At 40.1% G+C, this 24,359-nt stretch overlaps 1 protein-coding gene across 8 annotated transcripts in view; it reads right to left on the bottom strand.

Annotated features, from left to right (window-relative positions):
- The window catches only part of SMOC1 (SPARC related modular calcium binding 1), a 169,973-nt gene that overhangs the window by 54,157 nt on the left and 91,457 nt on the right, over positions 1-24,359 (bottom strand). For all 8 annotated transcript variants that reach the window (XM_026793639.2, XM_026793638.2, XM_074542869.1 and 5 more), the window contains 2 exons: positions 15,205-15,304; positions 12,743-12,790 (listed from right to left, as the gene is read on the bottom strand). In XM_026793639.2, the coding sequence (XP_026649440.1) occupies positions 12,743-12,790; positions 15,205-15,304 (148 nt within the window). The remainder of the gene's footprint in view (positions 1-12,742; positions 12,791-15,204; positions 15,305-24,359) is intronic.

Raw genomic sequence — 24,359 nt, 5'->3', positions numbered from 1 at the left:
AAAATCCCAGCCCACATTTGGACCTGCATTTCAGAGCTTGCACTACAATACGTCAAACCAATACAGTGTCCAAAACCACCCTCTGCCCCTGGGAAAGTTCAGATCCAGATTCAGATTTGAACTTTGCAGATTGAACCAAGCCCTTAAGGTAATTACTACTTAAAATACCCGACTCCCTTCTGTAAGCTGTGCAAACCATTTTGGGGAGAAAAAACGTCTTCCTAGTACTACTGCATGGAAGACAAGGCAGTTGAAAATGGAGCCATTACACTTCGCCATTTTGATGGCAAAACTCCTAGGGATTTTGGTGTCAATGCAGAGACACTACATGTCATTTGAACCAGCAAATAAAGATATAAAGATCAGAGAATTAAGCTGAGCTGTTAGTGAACTTTCTTGTCATGTAAATTTGCTTCACTACTTGTGAAAAGTTGTGTTTTAACACACTTACAGAAATGTAGCATTCCAAAGAAGATTGTTCTCAAGTGTATGGGCATGCTTCCAAGCAGAAGACAAACTATCTGAAGATTATTAAAGCCATTATTTAAGAGCATTCACCTAATTCAAACTTGAGACTCACCCTCTGCTCTTCCCTTTTTCAAGCTAAAATCCCCAATACAGGGCAATCAACTAATATAGGAGGACAGGAGGGAGCCAAAAGTTTGTGTGATCTCTCTTTTGTTCTACTGAGTAATAAGTGAGGGATTCAAAACCTCAAAACCTGTGAAATAAGATTTCTTGGCTAGCCACCAGTTTCTCTCCAAATTGTAAACAGTAAACCACAGTCTTAACCAATTTTGCAGGCTTGGACTTTTAGACAAGAAGCAGCAGTACCCCACAGGTACAGATGTCTGAGTACAGATGTAACTCAGAATAAGGAACCTGTACACAGTCCTGTTATTTAGAGCCAGAACTCTCAGTTCATTTCTGGGCCAAACTCCAACACAGAGATGATCTTCTCTATAAAAGCAATTTACACATAAGATATGGGACAAAGAAGCATATGACCAGATTTTAGTTTGGTTATCAGAGCATTTCTGAGGTCAAATGCAAGGAAGCTTAAATGGAGAAGACCTGTCACTGTGCATAGATTTACCTTACTGCAGTTTTCAGACTTCACAGCCAAACTCCTTCCCAAAAGGGAAAAGAGGTCTCTTCAAAAATTTGGAAGTAATAGGAAAAATAAATGCCCAAGGCCAGATTTGAACCTTATCTGTTAAAAAGGTGAAGTAGGTAATAAAGGTCAGGTTACTTTTGAGACCATCTTCAGTTTAGATCTGCACAAAAAGCTTTCTTTTTGACCAATGTGGAATCAGTGTCAAGCTGTGAAGACATTGTCCCCACTGTGCCCTCCCCCACTTTCAGAGGCTTATTATTCTCACTCTTCTGTAACAATCCCAGCAGCAGTTTTATTCCTTAAGCAAACAGAAATCAGCCTGTGACTTAGAAATACATGCTCTTGTCATCAGCTCTGACCTATAGAACCAAGCCTCCAGTTATGTCACTGTCTCAAAGAGTGACAGGTAGGTTGCCAGTGATTTTAATTGTCTTGATTTAAGTAAAAAACCTTAAATTCACTTCAAGAGAGGCTCAAATTGCCAGGAAAAGCAGAAAAAACAAAAAAAAGAAAAAAGTAAAGGACCTGCATATCCATTCAAAGGCTCTTGAGGGAGCTGCTAAGATACAAGTAATTTTCTTAATCTACCATTTCCACTCTATCAGATTCAAGCCCTTCTTCCTTTGAGCTTAGTCCCTCCCTTCCATCATAATTAAAGTACTGCAATTCTTTGGAAGAAGGGACTATTTCCCTGGTATTGCTGCATTTTTCTACCCAACTGCCATTCTGGCTACTTTACTGAGTTAAAAACCAAAATGTTCTCTTTTTTTTTTTCAATTACTGCATAAGCTATACAACACTTTTACCTTGAAAGATAACGATATTCCCAATCCCATGATTTCAAAATTCATTCTTTTATTTTGTTCATATATCTTCTGAAATAAGCTATGCAGCAGCAGGGACAACACTAAAATCCCTCCTTGGACTAGATTCCATTAGCCCTACTGAACAGCTTACCTAGAAATGCTACATGTAAGTGCCACATATTGACTTGTATGTTTATTTCACAATAATAATGAAAAATGAATAATTAAGAAGATTTCAGGACATAGCATCTAGCAGCAGACAAGCTATGAGCCCATCCTCACCAGCAATCTAAGAATGTTTAAAACATTCTAGTTCAATTGTTTGTTGAGATAGGAGAAGGGGAACAAAGCTCAGAGTCTCAGCTCAGCTTCCAGGCTCTGCTTCTGTCATCTGGTAAGTTTTCAGACAGGATCTCAGCCTGCCTGTCATTGCAGAATGATGTTTCACAGCTGCTAGCAATGTTCTGCACTGCTAAAGAAATGAATCTCGACCACCATGGAAAGTGGCTCTTCTCCTTATGAACCAGCAGCTATTTCAGTATGTAAAAAAATCAGCTAGGACAACACCTGGGAAGGCTATTGAATGCCTTCAAAACTAGAAACCACATACAGCCTGCAGAAAGAGGCTCCCAATGGGAGCAAAGAATATTTTTCATTCAGCTGTGTACTTCAGCTGTCCTTCAAGAGTCTAATGCCATCCCCTACTGAGACACATACCTGAGGGGAAATGGAGACACAGCTAAAAGAATCAGGGGGAATAAATGGTTTCTTGGTATGGTCATAAGACATAGCACCAAAAACTACCCATTACCAAAAAACATGACTACTTAATACATTTGCTGAGGAATGATGACATTTTTACCAAGTACCAATAGCAGATGGCTGTAGGGATGGCAGGCAGTTTCAAAGCAGAGTCTCCAAAGCTCATTTTGACCAGGAGACACCTTCACAAGTCAAATGGCATAGAAAAGCTTTGTGTGGTAAATACAACCCAGCAATTACATAGCTGTAAATCCAGCACTTCCTTTTTTTTTTTTTTTTTTCTACAGAAAAGGATCAAGGTAATGAAGATGAGGGGAAGAATTGAAATAACCTTATTCTTCAGGAAGATTAACAATTGAAGGGAAATAAGCTGTAATAAACACCGAATAAAGAAGAATTAGACTCTCTATCTGTGTAATAAAAACTGCATCCAAATGCATATCAATATAGGCTACAACAAAATTTCTTGGAAAAGCTATTGCCAATCCATAGAAGGGATGCTAGGCCGTCTTGTTCCAAGAAGGAGTACTGTGTGTATTAATGAACTGAGAAAAGGGAGGTGAGTTAGAGCAGGCAACGTAATACATGGCTGCTCCACAGTCTTGGCACTAAGCTTCACAGGGAAACTGGAGAGAAGAGGCAAAACACAGAGAAACAGACTACCAATATTATACAGGCTGGGTAAATCACAGTCAGCAAAAGCTGGATTAGTTAGGAGTGTTTGTTGGTGGCTTTTTTTTTTTAATCCAAAGCAGAAACACCTCTAAAGTGCCAGCATTACTTACACTGTAGAGTGAGTGATGAGATCAAGAAATCAGCAATAGCTAGCACTGAGAATGTTTAAAACTAGATTGAAGGACAGGAAGTAGAGGAAGAGATGCTTAACATTTTTATAGCTTTGTACTTGGTAGAAGAACTCTTTTATATCTCACCCTGTAAACACTAGAAGTATTATAGATACTGCAGAATTTTAAGCTGCAGTATCTTAATTTTAAACCATCTTCCATTTGGCTCACTGCCTTGAGTGACATTTGAAATAAAACAGTGAGCAAAAAAGTTTCCACACAAAGAAATATTTTGCTTAAGGCACCATATCTCATAGCAAGATTTTTAGCACTTGACATTGCCCCAAACTTTGAGCAAAGTTTGCAAAAAGCTCTATAGCACTGTCAACAGCTGCCTGATCACTGCTGGCAAAAGCAACAACCACCTTATGATTGTTTAGTTTAGCCTCTCTGGTTTTATTCTACCTACAATATATCATTTTTTTCCCTTTTTTTCCAGGAGCCACTGCTTTGATGTGAAGTGTTCTCTGTTTCCATACAGCCCAACAGACACTCCCCTCCTCAACTACCTCCCCTGAAAGGCTGCTCAAAATCCACAATCAACTACCACCCTGTCATTTCTAGGCTGTGCAAGAGCCCAGATAGCTGCAGCTGTGGAAAAGGGAGCACATCTGAAACGCCTAAAGGAACACTGTGATTCTGATCAAGTCAAAAAACAACAATTGTTATGCAAGCTTTATATACTAAAAACAAGATCCCCAGCTTTGGAAACATTTCTGAAGCTACTTGGTAATATACAGTGAGCTGGGGCAAGGGGCATAGAATGGTGTGGTTGCAGTACCACTCTTTCTTCTTTCTCTCCCCAGTATCACTCACATTCCCCTTTACTGCTCTCCTTCTAGCTCTGGTCTCCTCAAGGTAAAGACTCTATAAATTCTCCCACATCTTCAAGGCCTGTAAGTGGGGGGTTGGAGACAGCAGCAGCAAATTTGCCAGATCAATGGCCATTTGAAATTCAGACATATGGCTGAAGCCCTACAGCTGCATGTGTTAATTACCACACGTGTCCCCTGTAAAGCAGTCTGTTAAACACAAAAAGAAAACAGAAAAGAAAAAAGCCTTTCCAAGGGATTAAGTAAATAGTCTAAATTTTTGACCCTGCTCCCCCAGACACATGCCTGTGTATAAGCTGCCTTCCTTTCTCCCAACACCTGCATGCTGAGGAAGCACAAGACCCCTGCCACCTCTAGCCATGTGCAGCCAACCTATCTCAGAGTGTGCTTTCCCCCTTCCAGCTCCTCATTTCCAGCCTCTTCTCTCGCCAGCCCCTCTCCCTTTCTCCTTTAGAGGACTCATTCCTGGCTGACAACCAGACTAGCCTTGGGCTTACAATACACCTTTTCATTTCCTTGCAGGCAAAGAGAATGGATACCTCACTGTTATATCTGTATTGCATGTGTGAAAATGAAGAAAAAGGAGGGGAGGGGGAATATATGTTTTTCCACTGCTCGTTTCCACAGGTTTTTTCCTCCCTGGATCATTAAAGAGGAGTGTTAGAGCTTTAGTGAGTGAGCACAATTTTGCTCTCTAACTACATAGCCCCAGTTTTTTCACCCCAGAATCTGAGTATTGTCTAAAGGAGGTTTTCTATTTGATTATGACACCAAAGGAACAGTTCTTCTCTGTGAGGGAAGGAATGGAGAACAGGGGGAATCAGATACAGTAACAATACTGCTGGAAGGACCTCCAAAGGACCTAATCTGCTTCAGAAGGAAATGTGTATGTACAGAATAAAGCATCTCAGTGTACACAGGGTATAAGTGACAACACCTTTTCAACACTGAAATATTTTTATTTTAAAGGTGAAGGTCAATCCTCAAGTTACAGACGGCCAGACATCTACAGATGTATTGTTCAAAATGAACCAGAGACAGCTGATTTAAAGAATCATCTAATTTAATGGCATATTTGTGAGAAGCTGAACAGTCGAGATGAAACCTGTCAAGTCCTTACACAAATTGCTTTGCTGCAGCACCTGAAGGTCCCATCAGAAACTTGAGCACTGAGATGAGCACAGGAACATGTAGTAAAAGACAAGGACACTGCCTAGAAAAACTCAGTCTGTGGGGAAGACGGAAGACTTCTCCCATCCTTAGCCTCTATCAAAGCATTTTGCAGTACAGCTCCCTTGCAGTCAACATAGAAGAAAAGTCCAGAGGAGCACACAGAGGAAAGCTATTATTCCAGATAGATCTGTTGTAAAGAAGCTTTAATTCCCCTAGGTGCCATCCCAGGAACTTGAACAAACATTGGGGTTGTCTCTCCAGCTTCTCCCTACCTTATTTAAGGACACACATGGTCTGCATGCATTCAAGATTACCCATCACAATTTCATAGTTTATTTCTCTTACAGAGAAACTTTGACAGAGCTCAGGGGGCAAAGGAGTTGAAAGAAAAGTATTTCCAGCCCCTTGACCAAACACCTGCACCACGACAAAACACATTTCCTGGTGCATTACTCTGATTTGAAAGAAAACAACACTAACATTCAGATGTCTAGACTGTATAAAGCATGAGAAGAATAATGTCAACAACTCTTTAAAAAGAGAAAAGGTTTTGAGCCTAAAGTATTTTAACAACAAAACCAACTGACAGATCCCAAATTTATTCCATTTCTCTGCAAGCTGCAATGATCAGACACCAGAAATCCATGTATAGCACATAAACAGTTAATAATACCTTAACAGATGTTGTTTAATCAATTGCTAGTCTACTTATTAGATCTACTCACCAGGCTGCTCAATACTATGACTTAATAATTTAAAAACATTTACAGCTGTTCTTAAGACATTACAGACAGGACTTGTCTGTAGATTGCTATAATAACACTTGTAAACTACAATTTTATTAAGTCATATTATATAGACTAAGCTACTGATTGGAACTGCTACTTTTTAGATGAAAGCAGAATTCTTGCATTGTATCAAACAAAATACACTTTAAAACAGAATTTGCCTTCTTTTATACTTGCCAATGAAACTTTCTTCAGTCTCAAATTTGATACATATGTTCTGAGGCCCACAAAAAAGTCTTGATGAAAATAAAACAATTTCAGACAAGGCAGCAATGTGGGGAACCAAAAGAACTGTTTTCAGTTCTACTGTTTATGTAACAAATTTGAAGTTTTACTTCTAGACTTTAGTATTTCAAAAATCTGTTTTCTTCATGTGATATATCTAAGTGCTTTTTAGAACATTGCTCTGCTCTGGAAAAGTTATCCAATATACACAGTATTGCAAAATTACATTCCTCTGTTCTCAAAAAATTGATTCCCATTTAAAGGCTGGGTTCTTGCTATCTAATAAAATCTGTTATGTTGGCAAACTATAGTCTACCATACCTGTGAAATTGACTTGCTTTCTACAGTTACATTTAACTGGAACTTAAAAAATAATTTTGTAGATGATACACAGTATAGAGACAGCAATAGGAACCAGGGAGAATTCTGACTATTTACAAGCTGGCAAACTTATTGATTAAGAGCATTTTTTACAGAACTATTCTTATAATAGGGAAGCAAACTTCAATTCCATTGCTAAGCTTGCTTAGAAATATAAATATGAGCTAAGCAAAATCTTATGTGCTACAAATTCCACCTACAGAAATTTTGCTCACAGCTCACTTCAGCTATTGCAGGACTGCTTTTTTTTTTTTTACGCTAACCCCATAACTCCTCAGTCAACTGAGCTTTTATCCTAGTTTCGCAAAAAGCAGCACATATTCATGTTTCTCCCATAGATTCTTTCCTAACTCCCTGATTTTAACAGGGTAGACTGAGAAACTGTCACCATCAATGTGTGGTAGAACAAATCAAGCTTTTGCTTATCTGAAGGACTTGCAGCACTCTTGAAACACACATATAGCAAATTGGTTGCTTTCAGGAAGCAGACTTAATACATACGTATAGTACAGTCTGACTTTCCACTGAGCTACACTACACACCCAGCTATATCGACAAGCATCAAATTGTTTGTGCACATTTTCACCACATGTGCATCTTTTACCTATAAAAGACCTGAAAAACACATCAGTCCTGGTCTAGGAACATTACACGATGAAGTTAAACAGTTCTGAAAATTATAATTGCATGAAAATTCTCCATCTGGATTTCTAAATTAGTATATATTCTTTATTTAAATATATGCATTAAACATAAGGGATCCAGATGAATTGTTTCGGTAGCTCTGCAGACTTGCTACCTGCTAATTTCTGCAAGAAATGAAACATAAGATGGTGTTCACCAACTAGAACCATCACTTGACTTCATATTCCCTGGATAAACTTGTATTTACTTCATCTTACTGATGAAGGCCACACAATATTCTTCTGCTGTATTCTCCACTAACTGCTAAAGACACCAAAGCATTTTCTGTGTTCATGAGGCTGGAGACGCAGTTGAAGCTCGATTTGTGTAACAGCACAGCTGTGTTTCAATACATAGCACTGGGTTGAATACAGAAAGATCTGGAGAAGGTGAAGACCAAAGACCCAGTCTGATGTTTTAGTCACATTTCAATTTGATGGTTTATGTCAAGGTATTATCTGTCTTCTGTGAGCCATTCGAGCCCCTGTGGAGGCCATGGGCTCTTCTCCCTCCAAGCTGAGGACAGGTGAATTAGGGCCAGCTGCACCTGACTTCTTACCACCAGCAGACAAAGCTTCCAGGTCTCCAGCTACAAGCAGCTCCATTTATTTTCATCAGCACAAGCCTCCTTTGCTTCGGTTTGCCTGAGGAGAGTGTTCGCCCTTTACCGCTCAGCCTAATTACTGACTCACACTAATGGCTCATTACTGATTCAAATTGCTCAGTCTCTTGGCTGCATAACTGGGCCATTAGCATTTTCTAGAGGTAAGACTCTTGGAAAAAAGCACGAAAAAAGCCACAGAATGGGCCAACTTGCCCACAATTGCAGCTCAGGATTTTCCTGCCAACAAAGCCTGCCTTTAAACTAATTTCTGACAGTTAAACACACAAAAAGGAACCCAATTCTACATGCTTAATTTGCAGGAATTTCAAGTTGCTCATCTTAGGTTTCTCAGCAGGAATTTCAAGTTGCTCATCTTAAGTTTCTCAAACCGTTTCAGTGTTTTCTTGTACGCTGCAAAACTCACTGAGAAAAAACTTTTTGCAGCTCCATACAAGAGTCATGTCTACACATAAGATAGTAAGTGTACAACAAGCTCAGCCTGGGCTTTGCTTTCTGCAGGTCCATCAGAGCTTACATCTCACCAACAACTGTTCAGGCAATTGCAGATGCTATTGTCAGCTTTTGCAATAGGGAAACAAGACAAGTCAAAACAGGCCTGGAACGTTTTGCACTGCAAAAGACTTTATAAAAGAAAAAGGGAGTTCATACTACTCAAGACTCTTCATGACTGACACTGAAAGGTACTCCTGCCCAAATTTACCCTTCAGTTAAATCACCTTTAAATCCTAGACTACTGGGATCCATCCTTTCCCACTTCCTTCATTTAGTTGGTTTGAAAATGGTATCATACAGTGTCCAGAACTGTAAACTACCATTAATGAACCAATATCCCCACTTCAATATATTTCCTCTTCACTCACTTTTAATTCACTGTTTCCAGTTTTAGGAAGGAAGACCAGGTAAATTTACAGAGATAAGCAGTTACATGGCTGTTTTTTACATCCCTCTGATTCCTAACCAGACTACTTTTAAAACCTTCTTGGTGATTGTAAAGGCACTACTCTTGATCTGAGCTAAAGCCCCAACACTTTCCAGATAAAGAAAAGAAAACTTTATTTTGTTCCATGTTTACTTCTTTTGTCTCAAAGTATGGCACAATGTCCCTGTGGCTGGAAAGGAATGCTCTGCATTCTTTAGGTAGGAAGAAATCCAGTAAGGTTGGCTCCAAGGATGCATTTCACTGCTTTTTAAAACATTAACAATGTCCTAGCGGGAGAGACTGGGGAGATCCAGACCTCTAGAGGACAGCATGCATTTTCCTAGTGTCTCAGGGCCATCAAACTAAGCAGCAACTGGAGCAAATTAATGCAAGAAGTTCCTTATGAGAAAGGACTGTACAAAGAGCAAAAGCAGGTTCTGGATATCCTAATCTCACTGAAGAGCAATTACATTTCTTGGGAACTTGTTCTTTGCTTATGGGAAAAATTCAGCACTAAAAGGACATGGGTAAGTGTCTGAGCCGCAAAGTCACAGAGCAAGCATGCCCTGGAGGGCCTGGGTTTCCATTCCACCTCATGCAAACATACCTCCATCTCCCCAGGCCCCGGTCTGCATTCCAGCAACTGAACACTTCTCAGAACAAATCAATATGGCCTATTTTAAAGTTTTAGGTTTGGCGCCAATTTAATTTGATTTAAATTACCTTATGGGGCAAATTGTATGACTAACTGGCATTGCACCACACAGCAATAGCAGCAATGTAAATATGGATAACCAGAGCACGGAATTTTGAAAGAAGAAGTATCTCTTGCCAGCATGCTTGCTTGTTCTCTGCAGAAAGCTCCACAGAACCACTTTCTGGAACTACATGCCAAGTCACATGAACATGAAGCCATTTTGTTTTCTACTCATCAGTATTGAGAGAGTCTGTAAGTGGAATCATGTGTTACCTCGTATCTTCTGGTACTCGAACACACCTAGTGAGCCCCAGAAATTGGAGCTTAACAGGAAGGAAAAGAGGGGAAAAGATCTGGAGAAAGATTTATTACCAATAACCAGCCTTTTTCTCCTTCCAACATTAATTTGCTTCTTCTAAAGGCGAGCTAGTATGCTAGTAAAGTCTTCATTTATTACCCAGCAGCATAAGCCTACCCATCCACACTGTTTCTAAGGCACAGCAGCCTCCACCCTTTTGCCCTGAAGACTTGAAAGGCACGAAGTTTATTAGCTCATATTTTACATTCCTGTATGAATGAGAAAAAGGAAATCACATTTGAAAGTCTTAGCTATTCTTTGTCTTCCTCAGAGTACCTATTCTGTGCCAGATATGCTCTTTGACTATAAGACCCTCACTCAGGGATGGAGAGAGGGAGGAGTCTCCTGTGCAATGGGAAAATTCCAAAAGCTCTCAAATCAGATGGCAGCTGCCCAAAGAGGTATCAGAAGTTTCCAGGCTGTGCCTCTACAATAGAAGAGTCATCACTGACCCAGTTCCTGCTGGACCTCTCTTCCTCCTGCCCTTTTTGTCACCTTTCAAAGGGCAATCTTTGTATCAAGTGTCTGAACACTCAGCTAGAACAAATGGTTATGTTCATGGCTGGCTTGCCATCAGAGAAGCCAGACCTGCAGCAACCACCTTGCTTCAAGAAAGCCAAGCTGTTCTTGATTCCAACTTCCTTCCAAAAGGACTCGATACTGGAACTTTGAATCAAGATAACTTAAGGCAAGGAAAAAAAAACTGATAAGAAGGACGAATTCATTTTTAGATTAGTCATTTTCACCACAAGATGAAAAAGTAATGCTATGTCCATCAAACTTTAAACCAAATTATTACAGCTTCTAACAGCCCTCTTGATTTTAAAAGGCCCATTAAATAGCTTTTCAGAAGTATTTTTCTAACATGATGGAATAGGGCCAGACTTGCTTATGTGTGGGTTTCTAGCAGATATGAACAGATTCAGAACTGCAGGAGACGGTAAGTTTACAAGACTGCTTGAAGCATTCTGGCCCAAAGGGAAACGTTTCCCCTTTGACAGCTACTGCACGTTTCTGCAGCCACATGACCAAGCATACCATCATTGAAACAGGATGCCACAGGCAGCACCAAGGAGAATCAATTTATATTACAAATTTTAAATTAGTTCATACCATTTACAGTTTTCTTTTTGCATGTTCCAACCCTTGAGTTAATAAAGGGAGTGTGGAAGAAAAAACAAGTTCAGATGTTTTCCCATTTTGCTCCTGTTTCTCATGAAATCCAATGTCAGCTGCTTTCAATTCTAGACCAGGACTACCCAGGTAAAAAGTCTACAAATAACTCCAAAATAATGCAGATTTCAAGAGCTATTTGATTTGCTTGTACTTCAGGCTAGACTGGCAATGATTGCATTAAGAGAATTATAACCATGTGTTCAGGTGCCAATTACACATTAATGCATAATTACACGTTTAAAGAGACATATCCTTACCTAAAATAAGAAACAGGCTTCAGTATTCAGTCTCAGCTAAGTAGTTTTCCTTGCATATTTCTTCTCCTTACCTTAAGCTATTATATACAAGCAATAGGCTGCAGAGCAGATATGCTCAAAATACATCTCTACTCTGAACAGAGCAATCGAATCCCATTAAGTGCTTTCAGGACCTGATTGACATTCCCAGCATGGAAGATGTCCCTGTCAGTGTTTTCCTTCCTTCTGAAGTGTCAGGAATAACTGGTTTAGACAGTTAGCACTAAAAATCCTGCTTTGCTTATCAAAAGAAGAACTTCTCCCAGGACAGAGCATTCATCCTCACCAGCAGAAGTGAGGATGCATTCAGCACAGTTTTCCTGGAGTACAGACACAAACTCAAAACTTGACTCTCCACTGGGGCTAGAGGGGAAAAAGGCTGAAAATTAGGGTGTGGAAAAGGCCTAAAGACATATTTGAGTGCTCCTCAATGTATACCTCAGTGGTGAACCCTCCCAAAGCTATTGCAGCGAATGCAAACCAGAGGACACAGGGAAGAGCACAGGAGAAGAACAATGACCCATCTAATGCTCTGCTCAGGAAGGGCAAGGACTGAAGATAGGAATGTAAAGAAGAAAAATCAGTGCCTGCGAGGTGTCCAAGCACTGCTAAGGTTTAACCCAGCACTGCTCCAGCTGGCCAGAGGGCTTTATGCACTGTTAAAAAACCTCAACTTTCAATGCATACAAAGCCACAGCCATGACATTGGCACTCCTGTTTCCCAGAATACAGATCATACTGACAGCCTTCCTAATCTCTAGGAATTTTACTGAGCAATGCTCAATATGTGACTTCAAGGTCAGCAAGCAGAAGTTATTCTGGACCAGCCATTCCTTTGGGAAGCTCAGCTTTCTTGTACTTTAACTCAACTGAGAAGCACAGAGCAGAGAACACCCTTTTCTGCTCCACAGGGAGCAGAACAGTGAAGGGGAGCTCTAGTGGCACATCCACCCCTGCACCCTGGAGCTGGTTGGGAACCCATGTTCTGAGCTATCTTAAGGGACTTGGCCAGGCAGCTGCTGTTACAAAAGTTGGTGAAGCACAGGACTCCACTCACCTTTCCTTCCCGAATTACCCTGGCTTGATGGTTTATCAGTTACAGAACCTAGAGGGGAGAAAGAAAAAGAAGAAAAGACATCCATTTAGATGCTGTACGGTCACACAAAGCATATGATGTCTCAATAATACAGTCTATATCTTAACCCATAAAGCATCTATTTAACTTGTCAACAGCTCCATTTAAGACTCAGAGAGCCTGTGGCTTCAACCAAATTGCAAAGTATAAGGAAGTTTTACGCATTAAGACATTAAATTGGGATAAGGGTAAACAAGAAATCTTTAGTAGCTGGATCTAGTGATTTGAAAGACCTCAACAGAGCATCATGCTAGTAAGAAACGTGGAATAAATCCAAGGGCAAGAATGAAAGATCAGTAAGAGTCACTTTCATTTGCAAATGTCAGGAAGAACAAATCAAAAGCAGATGGGGAGAGTGTGCAGGGAATGCAAGCACAGTATTCCAGAGGAAAGGGATTAAGTGGGACAATTTTCAGAAAATGGATTTCAACCAACCCCAGAACATCCCCAGCTGTTTGAAATGGGACACTGAATAAGATCCAGCATGTACTTGAACAGAACACATCTCGGGTTGTTGACTTTAACTTGGATCTTTACATAGTATGTATGATTCTCTGCTTGGTACTGCACTCTACTTTAGTGCTTCATCACAGTTTTCTACTAAAACTTGACCAGGTAATAAAAGCTAGTCAAATAAATCCATTACCAATGTGTATAAAAATCTGACAAGCATTTTCTTTTAATAGCTTTATTCACAGGAAACTGATTCTTCTATGTACCATTACTGAACAATTCTAATGATTGCTGAACATTCAGGAAACATGGATCAAAAGTCAGCTTTAAAGAAGGTATCTCTGACAGCCCCAAGAATCTGATCAAGACAACCTCTGAAGGTAAACTATTGCCTGGACACTTTCCCTTGCAGATCAGCTCATCACAGATCTACTGCTGAATTACAAGTGGTAAGCACAAACTCTGTATTAGTCATCATATGTCTAACATCTGTGTCCTACAGTACAACATGACTTTCCTTTTCTGCAACATGATTTCATAAACAGCACAAGACTAACTGAATAGATTAGTAAAAGTCTAAAACATGCTCTACCAAAATGATAAATGGTGTCATAAAGTCATATTCTAAAGGTTTAAGCCAAATTATTGTAAGATTGCACCTTAAACTAAAATAGGATAATTTTTTTCTTTCCACATGCCTGTGATAAACCAAGCATCTCCTCAAGGTACATTGGGTCACAGCTCTCCCACTCAACTCAAACCCTTATGCAAGTCACTTATTACCACAAGTAATAAGCACAAGTTTGCTTATTACCACAGAACAACCTACAGCCAAGAGGACACCGTATAAGATGAGAAAAAATCAAAGTCCCAAAGGTTTGACTGCTGTCATACTCCTATTTAAAGGGCAAACACTGCAAGGTGTGAGAGAACTATACTAAAAACTCTTGAGGTGCAGACTGTAGAGCATGAAGACATGTGGCATCACTGAACATGTTAGAAACAAACTCCTATGCTTGCTGCCTTTTCCTTCTTTAATTTTTTGGGGAGGAGACAGGAAAGTAAGAAGGCAGCATAATTCCAGTGTTGCCCTTCAATTCTCCCCAGAGTACAGAACAACCCTGCCTGTGTTTACTGTGGTTGTCACAGCAGGACTGTTCTCAACAGCTCACAAAACAAGACCACGATTGATCAGGGCCATATGAAAATCTGGAGCCCAATCTCATTCCACTCGAGCCATGGAGTACCAAATCCAATGGTGTGGAGAAGAAAGAAAAACAACATTACTCTTTTTTAAAGAAACTTGTGGATTTGGTGTCAATAAACTGCTGAGCAACAAAGTAAGGTCAGGCTGAGTGCCCAGAAACACATCACTTAATAAACATGAGTAACACCCTGGGTCTGGACCTCCCTCTTGTGAGCTGTGGCACAAGCCCAGCGTTGTCCACCACGTGACACAAACACAGGGATCCTAAACTAAGCAATGTGGCCAAAAGACCCAAATTCATTATAACAGCAGGACCCCAGAAACTGACAGTTTTGCACAGAACCACCTTCATGAATTAACAGAAATCACTCTGTACAAAAAATTACTCCACATTCCACAAAATACAGCCCAAGAACCATTTCATTACAATACAGCTCATGGAAAAAAGTTATCCCATCTGTTCAGCAAATCTTTGGTGTTGGTGTACACAGCAACATTGACTCTTGCCTTGGCTGCCACAGGTTGTCACCTTAGTGGTTTTTCTTACTGAGCCTTGCAAAAACGTCTATATCCTAATTGCAGGGTGGACATGCCAGAGTCCAAAGTGCAGCATTAAGTGGGGTAAACTGGCCAAGTCACCTGAAAGATTGAGCTCTCAGAAGGATGCATTCACCCAACCCTCTGGTTATCAAGTTAGTATTTGCTGAAGCCAGTCCCACAGTACCTGAACATACAGGAGTTTTGTTCTGTACAGAAGAGCCGCTAATTGGTTTGCCATCAGGTGTCACACACCAGCAGTATCCAGTGTAGGTATGGCACTGCACCTGTTTAATAAAACAAAGAGCAGGCATTTCATTTCTCGCTCTATCACCAACCACTTTATTATCATTCAGCATCTCATTGAAAGTCCCAACCCAGAGGTATATCAAACACATGCTTCAGAGCAAGAACGTCTTACAGAAGAGTACCTTTGATATCATTATCTTTTCTTCCCTCACCACCCCCCTACACCCCAAGAAAGGTGATTTCTCCTACTCCAACTCCTGCAGCTGAAACTCAGAAGGCAAAAGAAGTTACAAGTAATCATCTGAGAACACTTTAGTTGGGAGATGCAGCAGTTGTATCTCAGCTCATTCCACCCTCTGCTACATCCCACTTACTGTTTACTATTAAAAACCTGTCCCGCTGCATCCCAACTGGGTTATGCAAAGGCCACCCTATCCCAAATTCCATAGCCACTGCTTGAGAGCACCATCTGTAGGCATTTCAGAAGCATTTTGTTCACTAATGGCTGGAAAAGGGCAATACCGACTTGCTTAACAAACCTTCTCCAGACAGATTTAAGCTCTGTTGTGTTACTATGCAAACTACACAGCAGGAGCAAGATCCAACATGCTAGCTCCTCATATATTGACATGGACTTAAGAACATTTGATGAATGTTCTAGTGAGTCAAAAGGTACACAGTATAAAATTCATCTTGATTGACTTTAAAGCTCTACTTCTGAACTGAACATCTAGAACTGCCCAGTTCCTTCCATCACCACAGAAAGACACCAGAATTACAAATTCAGATACAGAACCTCTCAAATAAGGGTAAGTTCTAATCTTGCAGACTGATCTTAGTAACATCTATGGAGACATTAATTCAGCACCACTAAAATTTCATTCAGCCTAACAAATCTAATGATAGCCTTTGCCTCAGCTTCCAGAGTAGCCAGCAACTGGATGAAATTCAGGATGCCTTTGACATCTTTGAGATAAAAGTAAACTACCATTGTACAGGCATCTGTGTAAACACTAACAGGTCTCAAAATTCTTTCAAACAAGCATACTTTCAGCTGGAGTTAAATGTGCACATCAGTACCTTGAAATGGTACAGAAGTGCATCCTGTTACTATAAACTAGAAATGGCTCCTTCGATACATTTCTGAAAAAAGCCATTAAATGAGACCATTTCAGACACTGCCTTTTTCTTTTACTTGTAAAATTAATTCTGTTCATTCTCTCTTTTTCCAAACAAGTTCACTGAAACCAATTTCCAATTCCAGTCCTCTTCACACAGAAAAGAAGAGTGATGGGGTGTTTGTGCTGGTCCCCTCATTAGGGATCCTTCAGAGCAAAACCAGTCATTCCCCCTCGCTGACAGCTGGCTTCAATGCCCTAAGGTAGCAAAGTTTGTACAGAGACTTAATGACAGTTTTTTTTAAAGGCTTTGAATATCACATAAAACATGATCTAAGAGCAATTATAACACAGTACGTCGTGTTTATCTTGGGTTTTACTTGTTTATCTTGGGTTTTACTAAAGTGCAAATCAATCATTTTGCCTCAAGCATTTACTTTTAGTAGCCAAAATCAACAGCTATCTCATGTACCCATGTTACTGCAGTCACTGTCACTGCTATTTGCAGATTCATTTTTCTTCTCTCAATATATCACAATACTGATGGCAAATTACCCAAGAGTACTATGACTATAATAAACAATAATCAAGTTAGAAAATATTTGTTATTGCTCAATGTTATCAATTGAACACTCAAAACAAATGTGATGGGTCTGTTTGGGTTTATGTTTAGAGTTTATCTTTGCTGATCACACACACACACAAGACTGCATTCCCAACAGCACAAAAAGCTGCATTAATTGTAAAAATCCTACCAAGGGATAGAGCTAAATGCCAGGATAGGGTCTTGAATTGTAGGGCAAGACTATTCCATGTTACGTTATATAAAAAAACCCAGTGTACCCAGCATTTAAAAAACTCAAGTACTAGTCACTTGATAGTCCTTTAGCCAAACTTTCGGGAAAATAACAAAGTATGTGGCAGAGGAGTCAAAAAAAAAGTATTGACACAAATTCAGGACAGATGCATCCAGAGTATGTTATATAACACACCTCAGTGGAGAGCTACAAATTACATACTCTCATTTATGGAAGCCAAGCACATTAAACTCATAAAAAAGTGAAGTAATTTTGTAAATAACTAGGCTAAGAAATGCTAGTCTTCCTTGGACTGGTATCCCATGACCTTTTCTTCCCCCATGCTGCCAGTAAGAAAAGAAAGAAATTGCCATTAGAAAAAGGAAGGGGGAAAAAAAATCTGAGACTGACAGCACTCAGCACTTTCACCACAACCACATGTTTTACTGCAGTACCAAAGGGTTTCCCTTCTACAGATAACAGCTGCAATTAAAGCTCAGCCATTATCCTAAAGGCCAGACAGCCATGAAGAATGGGCACTGCAGAAATCTCCAGGGTCAGTGCAGCTGTTTTTCCTGAATGGCTTCACACTGAGACACCTTTCACCATGATACCTGACCAGGTCTCAGTACAATTTAGGGTCATAACAACAGTGGCCTACAGCCTAGAATTTTCATCTTAAAGTCTGGGAGGGAAAGTAAACTCTTCATCACTTACATAGTACTGGTATGCCACTGAAAAAAGCGTAAAGGCGACAGCTGATCCAGTACACTGTCTAAGCACTGTGTGTAAACAAACATAAAATGTTGACTATTTCAGAGCACCTCCAGCAATGAATATCCAAAATTTGGGGGTTTACTTTAAAATTTTCCATTGACCTTACATTTGAGCTTTAATTTCTAAACAAAATTTCAACTGTCAACCCAAAATTCAACCTCATTCTCATCCTGCTCCCAAAGTAGTGAGATTTTTAAACACTCATCTTCAGGTAAGTAAGTTTGTAAGCATGACAGATGTTTACTGCACAGATCTAATCTTCAGTTATTGAGTTCATTTTGACTCTATCAAAATACAAGTTAGAAAAAATATGTTTGACTTTTTTGGCTCTCAGTCTTCTAAAGCTAAGCATTGAGGCAGAGGAAATACAATCTTATATATTAAATACAATCTTACATACTTAATAGACTTGATTGTTAACCAAGCTGCAGTTACAGAATGCGCCTGTTATGGCTGGAAAGGCACATGACAGAATTTGGTATCTCAGATTAACACACAACAGCTGTATTGTAAGTTACATAATAGAAAATCAATTAAATAAAACCTGTAAATCATTTGAGGTCTTCAACAGATATCCCACTAACATCTACATTTAAAAAAAAATCCAATTGCATTTTAAAGCACTACAAGGTGCCAAATCCCTGATCATGCAGAAGGACACTGTTCCTATTTTTCATGAAGAGATAGGTCATCTTACCTGTGTCTCAACTAAATGATGAAAAGCATGAGTGGCAAACCCAAGAAAAATTGCTCCAGATCACCATTCCCCAAATTAAAAGTGTAGCAGCAGTTTCTCTATTCCACCCTGCCATTACAATGTGCGAAATCAAACAGCGGCCAATACACTGGCCAAATACCTGCTCTCATAAAATTCCTTACAATATGTAAGCACTAAAGGAGTAGTCATTGGGTGATAACTCTGCTTCTTAAGTTCCTCAGGGGGAAAAGAAGCCATTCTTTGGGTTTCTTCAGTATCTCACTGACAATGCCAGGATCTGATTCCCAAGTAAAGCTTCTAAACAAGCAAGCTTCTAAAGTAAAGCTTCCAGACAAGCAAGCAGCATCCCTTTATAACTGCTTAACAAATGAGGATCTAGGGGATGTTGCTCAGACAGAAATAGGAAGTGAGAGAGAAATCATATACACATATGATGGAGAGAACAGAGGCAAAGCAGCAATTCTGTGATGGCTGAAACCAGCTTCCATGGAGTTACAGGAAGAGGTAGTTGCCTGTAATAGGCTTGAAGGAACCTTGGACAAGCACTGGGCTGACAACAGGAACACTCAGACTAGCCTCTCACTACTGTTCAGATGAAATGTTTAGCAACCCATTCCTATCCCATCACAGATCAAACAAACACTTCCTGGCTCCTTCCACAATGGAGGGCAGAGATGAGAAGGGAAGAACATTCATTCTGTATTGAAAGCTATACTTCTATGAGAAAAGAAAAAACACATTCAGTTTTTGAATGGCACTGCCGAGGCCAAGGGCAGGAAGCAGAGCTACTGACTGCATTCACAGCACCAGGCAAGGCTCCAAACCCTGGTTGCATCCAGGTGCTCCCTGTAAACACTGTGAAAACAGCTAAATAAATAGCTCCAAGTCAGCAGGTCATCCAGTCTGACCCAGGGAGCAGAAGCCAGTGTGATGCAGCAATTCTTTAATCAAGTCTTTCTTTTGGTCAAGCCTCTGAGACTCAGCTAGAAAGTCCTCTGAACCCATATTAGTGGCACTCAACTGCACACTGGCCTGATGGCTGTATATCTTAACTCTGCATGGTGATCCTCTGTTCTGGTGCACGTCTTGCTATAATGCTTAGACCCTACATCTTGTAATACTTTTTGCTACATTAAGAGTCAGCTGATTATTGTCAGAAACCTGCCTTACCTTTATAGGCAATTTTAGGAGAGCTATGAATTAGTCTGCATCTTGTATTTAAGCCTCTTTGGGACTGCAGCCCCTTAAACAATTCTTATCACTTTATCTGTTCTCCACTCCTATTTAATTATTCACAAATGGTGCTGTGCAAATGTTCCCACCAGGGCTTTATGCAGCACCCACCTCCCTCAAGTCCATGCACCACTCAAGAAATGCTTCCTCCATGGGAATTTCACTGTTCGTACAACCAGGGGAAAAAATGACCTGAAGTAAAACAATCTTAATCGTGATCAAGGGCATTCCCATCACACACGTTGGTACATAGGTTATTTTTAGTTCAGGAAAAGGGTCCTCAAGAGAGGCTTTCTGCTTCTGACACAGAATGTGACACTTTGAAGCTAAGAATGACCTTACATTGTCACTTCCCCTAAGTATGTCTACTCTTGCTTTAAGAACCTGTTCCTTTGCTATCTCAACTGGTACTTCTTTGAAGAAACACCATAAATAACCAAAGTTCTTACCTCCTTACCCACTCATGGTTTATCTTTAGCACAACATACAAATGAGAGATACAATGAAAGCCACAGGAAGAAGGCAAGTGTTTAAGTAGCAAACCTGCAGAGCAGTATTCACAGAAAGCTACAGCTACCATCATTTATAGAAGGGATATCTTTTAATTAAAAAAAAAGCCAGAACTACCTACCATTTAAAAACCAAATGCTTTTTAAAGAGTTTTTTTAATCCAGCAAGACAGACTGTGTTCTTCTGAAATGAAAGGTGAATTCTTTGAGAGCTTAGTATTGCTGAAATCTGAGCACTGAATAATGGAATAACAGACAGCATCCCGGGAATGAAGGATGTCTACACTGTACCTTGCTGCATTAAGAAGTAAGTCTGTAATTCTGCTCAGCACCATACTACACTAGCCAATACAGAGGAGCAGACCTGGATCATGAAATCACACTGAAAGCTGAAAGGGGTCCCCACATCTTTAGAAAGGGCTGTTTGGGGAACCTGGGAGAAAACAGAACTTTTTATGTGCATTAGCATAGTGCAGAGTGAAACTACTGGTAAGGACCATAATACTGATTTCTCTTTCCAAGCAGACTTATATTACAAGATGTGGTAATGCTCTGGAAGCTATCTGATAATGCAGAACTGCTCTGATAGCCAGCCCCTCATTATAGGGGCTGACTGTCAGACCTGTCATAAGACCACAGGTTTGACTGATGCACTCATTTTAACAGAAATCTCAGTGCTACATCATAACTGCACCAGGAGGGAGATTTTAAGAACCCTAAACTCAAAGAAACTTTCCAAGGAAATTTGTCCTCAGTTTTATGCAGACTTGTAAGGAAAAGAAACCACAACTAGACCACAACTAGACAGTGGAAGGTGGCAGCAAACAGTAAGACATACCACAAAGTCCCACAAAACTACACCCCCAAGGCAGGATTAACATTATTTATGTTCATATTAATCTCTCTGAAACAGATCCCATTTAAAATCTCAGCAACCTTTTCTGAAAAACTGCTTGGGGAAAAAGTATGAAGAATGCAAGTCTCCCTCAGCCCATGGCAACAAGCCCAATGGCACTAGGCAGCAAAAGAAAGCGTGCAGATTACCCACTAGTGCCTGTTGTTTATGAAGAGCAGATCACAGCAGGTTAAGTGCAGCATAGAAAAGGAATGGCATTTATGGAAAATACAGCATACCAGCAAAAAAAAGCAAAAGTCTTGGGAACACAAACTGGTTTTAGTCATGGTTAATTCTGCACAAAAGTGACCTCAGTTTTCTACAATTAATCAAATTACTCGTATCTAACAAACATTCATATGTTGTGAATAACTCAAATTTTATCTGCCTGCTTATATTACTGTGGGCTAACTGTAGAGAGATTTTGTTATAGGAAGCAATATTGCCCACACAGACTGAAATATAAAGACAGCAATTCCAGAGGAGTTAATCAGATCTGCTTCCCCATTTACAGTCATCCCATCATGCCTGCAAGTGGCATCACTTCTCCATCCTGCAAATGCATGCCACATTTGTAGATGCCTAAGTAGCACTAAAAGGGGACTTGATAAGATCTTTGCAATACACGAACTCAACAAGGGAAGCAGCACACTGTTGCATAGAAACAGTTACGACAGCCAGTGAACTGACAAGTGCTAGCTCCTCTTGATGCAGTACACAAACCCCATTATACCTGGTCATGCATAAGAAAACTGGAAAACTGATCAGCTGAGCAACAGAATCGGTGGCAACACTGATTTCAGTCTAAATTTCACAAGCAATCAAAACCAGACAGGTCATACAAGTGTTTTAAGACATGTGTGATGTCTCTCTACAAAAGGGTTTAAATGCAAGCCAAACGAAGGCCTTTGCCTTTAGGCCCTTCTCCCTTTCACCCTTGTTGCCACATCTAACTATGGCAGATGCAGCCCTGCGGGGAAGTGGGAGGAAGTAAGCTGAGCATGGTCTTCCTCCCGCAGCCGCTGCCTAGTGGCACATGCTCTGGCAGAGGAGCTGTGTTCTCATCACCCCCTGCAGCGCCTCCAGCCCCAAATCCAGCACTGAACTGGCTACAGCTCCAGCAGCAGCAAAGGGCAAACTTGAGCTGCTTTCAGACGAACAGCCCCACTTTCAGTGTTTACCCAGAGTGACTGCAGTTTAGTTTTAATCAAGATAATTATGATGAACTACAAAAGCAACAGCTCAATCTAGTTAAGGCCAAGCAGGTTCTCTGAACATAGATACTACTACCTAATTCTCCCACATCTGTACCGCTCTTGTTTTTCAGTCCTACAAAAATTTCAAGAATTCCCAACAATTAATTAGTTTAATTAAAAATCAGACTCTTGAAGTCTGGTGGCAAGGACAATGATGTGGGTCTGAATACTACTGTGTTCAGTTGGCTCAGCAAGATGACCTAAAAGCAAGTAATCTACGTCTTGAATGAGTGCTGCAACACTTCAGACATTTGATATTCTAAATATATGCATGCATCTTTGATCAGAATTTTTCTTCTACATAAAACTCCCTTTCAATAACAGTTACACAGAAAGGGGGAAGTTGTTGAAGAAGTCTCCCTAGCCAATTTTATTTACCCTGAAACATGTGCATCTGCTTAAGACTCTTGTTAGGATGGGGATTCCATGTTGAAGAGCACAATGGGTATTCTTCCAAGAAACTTCATTAAGAGATGCTGTTCTGTTGTAGACTTCCCATCTGAGATTTTGGAGTCTAGATGGAGCAACATTCAGGTATTGAACCAGAATAACAACAGTCCAGAGCTGACTTCAGCAAAGCCTCAGGGACTTCACAAGAACACAGCCTCCTCCCTGTAGAGCAGAACCCAAGAGCTTCAATTCTCTGCAACACAGCCCCCTCCCTGTAGAGCAGAACCCAAGAGCTTCAATTCTCTGCACAAGAGATGCAGTATCAAAAAGTATCCTCCACCGAATGAGATCTATTCATGAGTTGCTGGAAGCAAAACTGTTTAGATTTTTCACTAAAACTCTAGTCTTTATACATCTTTTTTTAAATCAAAATTTAATTTGTTTTGACCAGAAGCTAAAGGAAATATTTGTCTCAAAAGCAGGCTGAAACTAGTTAGCTTTCTTGGACATTATTTTTCATTTAAATCTTATGCAGGGACAATTACCTTAAATATTGCAATATAACTGATGAAGCTGGTTCATAAGGTATGTGGAACACAGGGTATTTTTATGAACCAAGGAATTATATGAATTTCAGTTAATTCCAGATACAAAGAGATCAGAGGCTTCCTTCATCATGCCAGGTAAAACAAAAGCATTTTAGTGTTCACAGATAGAACTGAATGGAGGAAGAATGCGAAATACCACTTGGCTGCCAACTGACACCACACAATTTTTGTAAGCAGTTTCATGCTCTCCCTCAACTGGCAACCAGCACTGGCTAAGGAATGTGCCAAGGAAAAGTCCAGCAACTTCTCCACAATCCAAACACTGGTACCAACCTTCAAAATAAACCTGTCTGAAACAAAGCTTTATCAACTATACTATCAGTCCAGCCTTATCTTTTATAAAGATAAAAATTTCACCTACTTTCCTCTCCAAGAGGTTGATGGACAGACAATAGACATTTCAAAGTTTGCTTTCCTTACCCTTTTTTTCTTGAGCTATGAAATTTAACATGGAACACTTTGTTCCATGTTGGCCCACTGTGATAGCTTTTATAAATATTAGCCTCCAGTGCCAACAGAATCTGAGAAGCTCTACACAAAATCCAATTGCAACAGTTGAAAGCACACTTAAACTGCAAGAAACTGCAGCCATCTTCTCTTATCCCAACCTTACCATGATGGTCCACACAGTACAGAAACAGAATGCTGCTCTAAAGAACCATGCGGAGTTTGCAGGATGAATACAATTTTTTCCACATCATAATCAAAAAACAAAAACAAAACAAAAACACTCCCACACACCAGAATATGGGAGGGTAAGGCTGAGGAGGGGAATAAAATTTTTGGTGGGTT

The sequence above is a fragment of the Zonotrichia albicollis genome, chromosome 6 (assembly GCF_047830755.1).
Source record: "Zonotrichia albicollis isolate bZonAlb1 chromosome 6, bZonAlb1.hap1, whole genome shotgun sequence".
NCBI lineage: Eukaryota > Metazoa > Chordata > Aves > Passeriformes > Passerellidae > Zonotrichia > Zonotrichia albicollis.
Note: the sequence above shows the minus strand (reverse complement) of the source record. Positions and strands in the feature narration are given on the sequence as shown.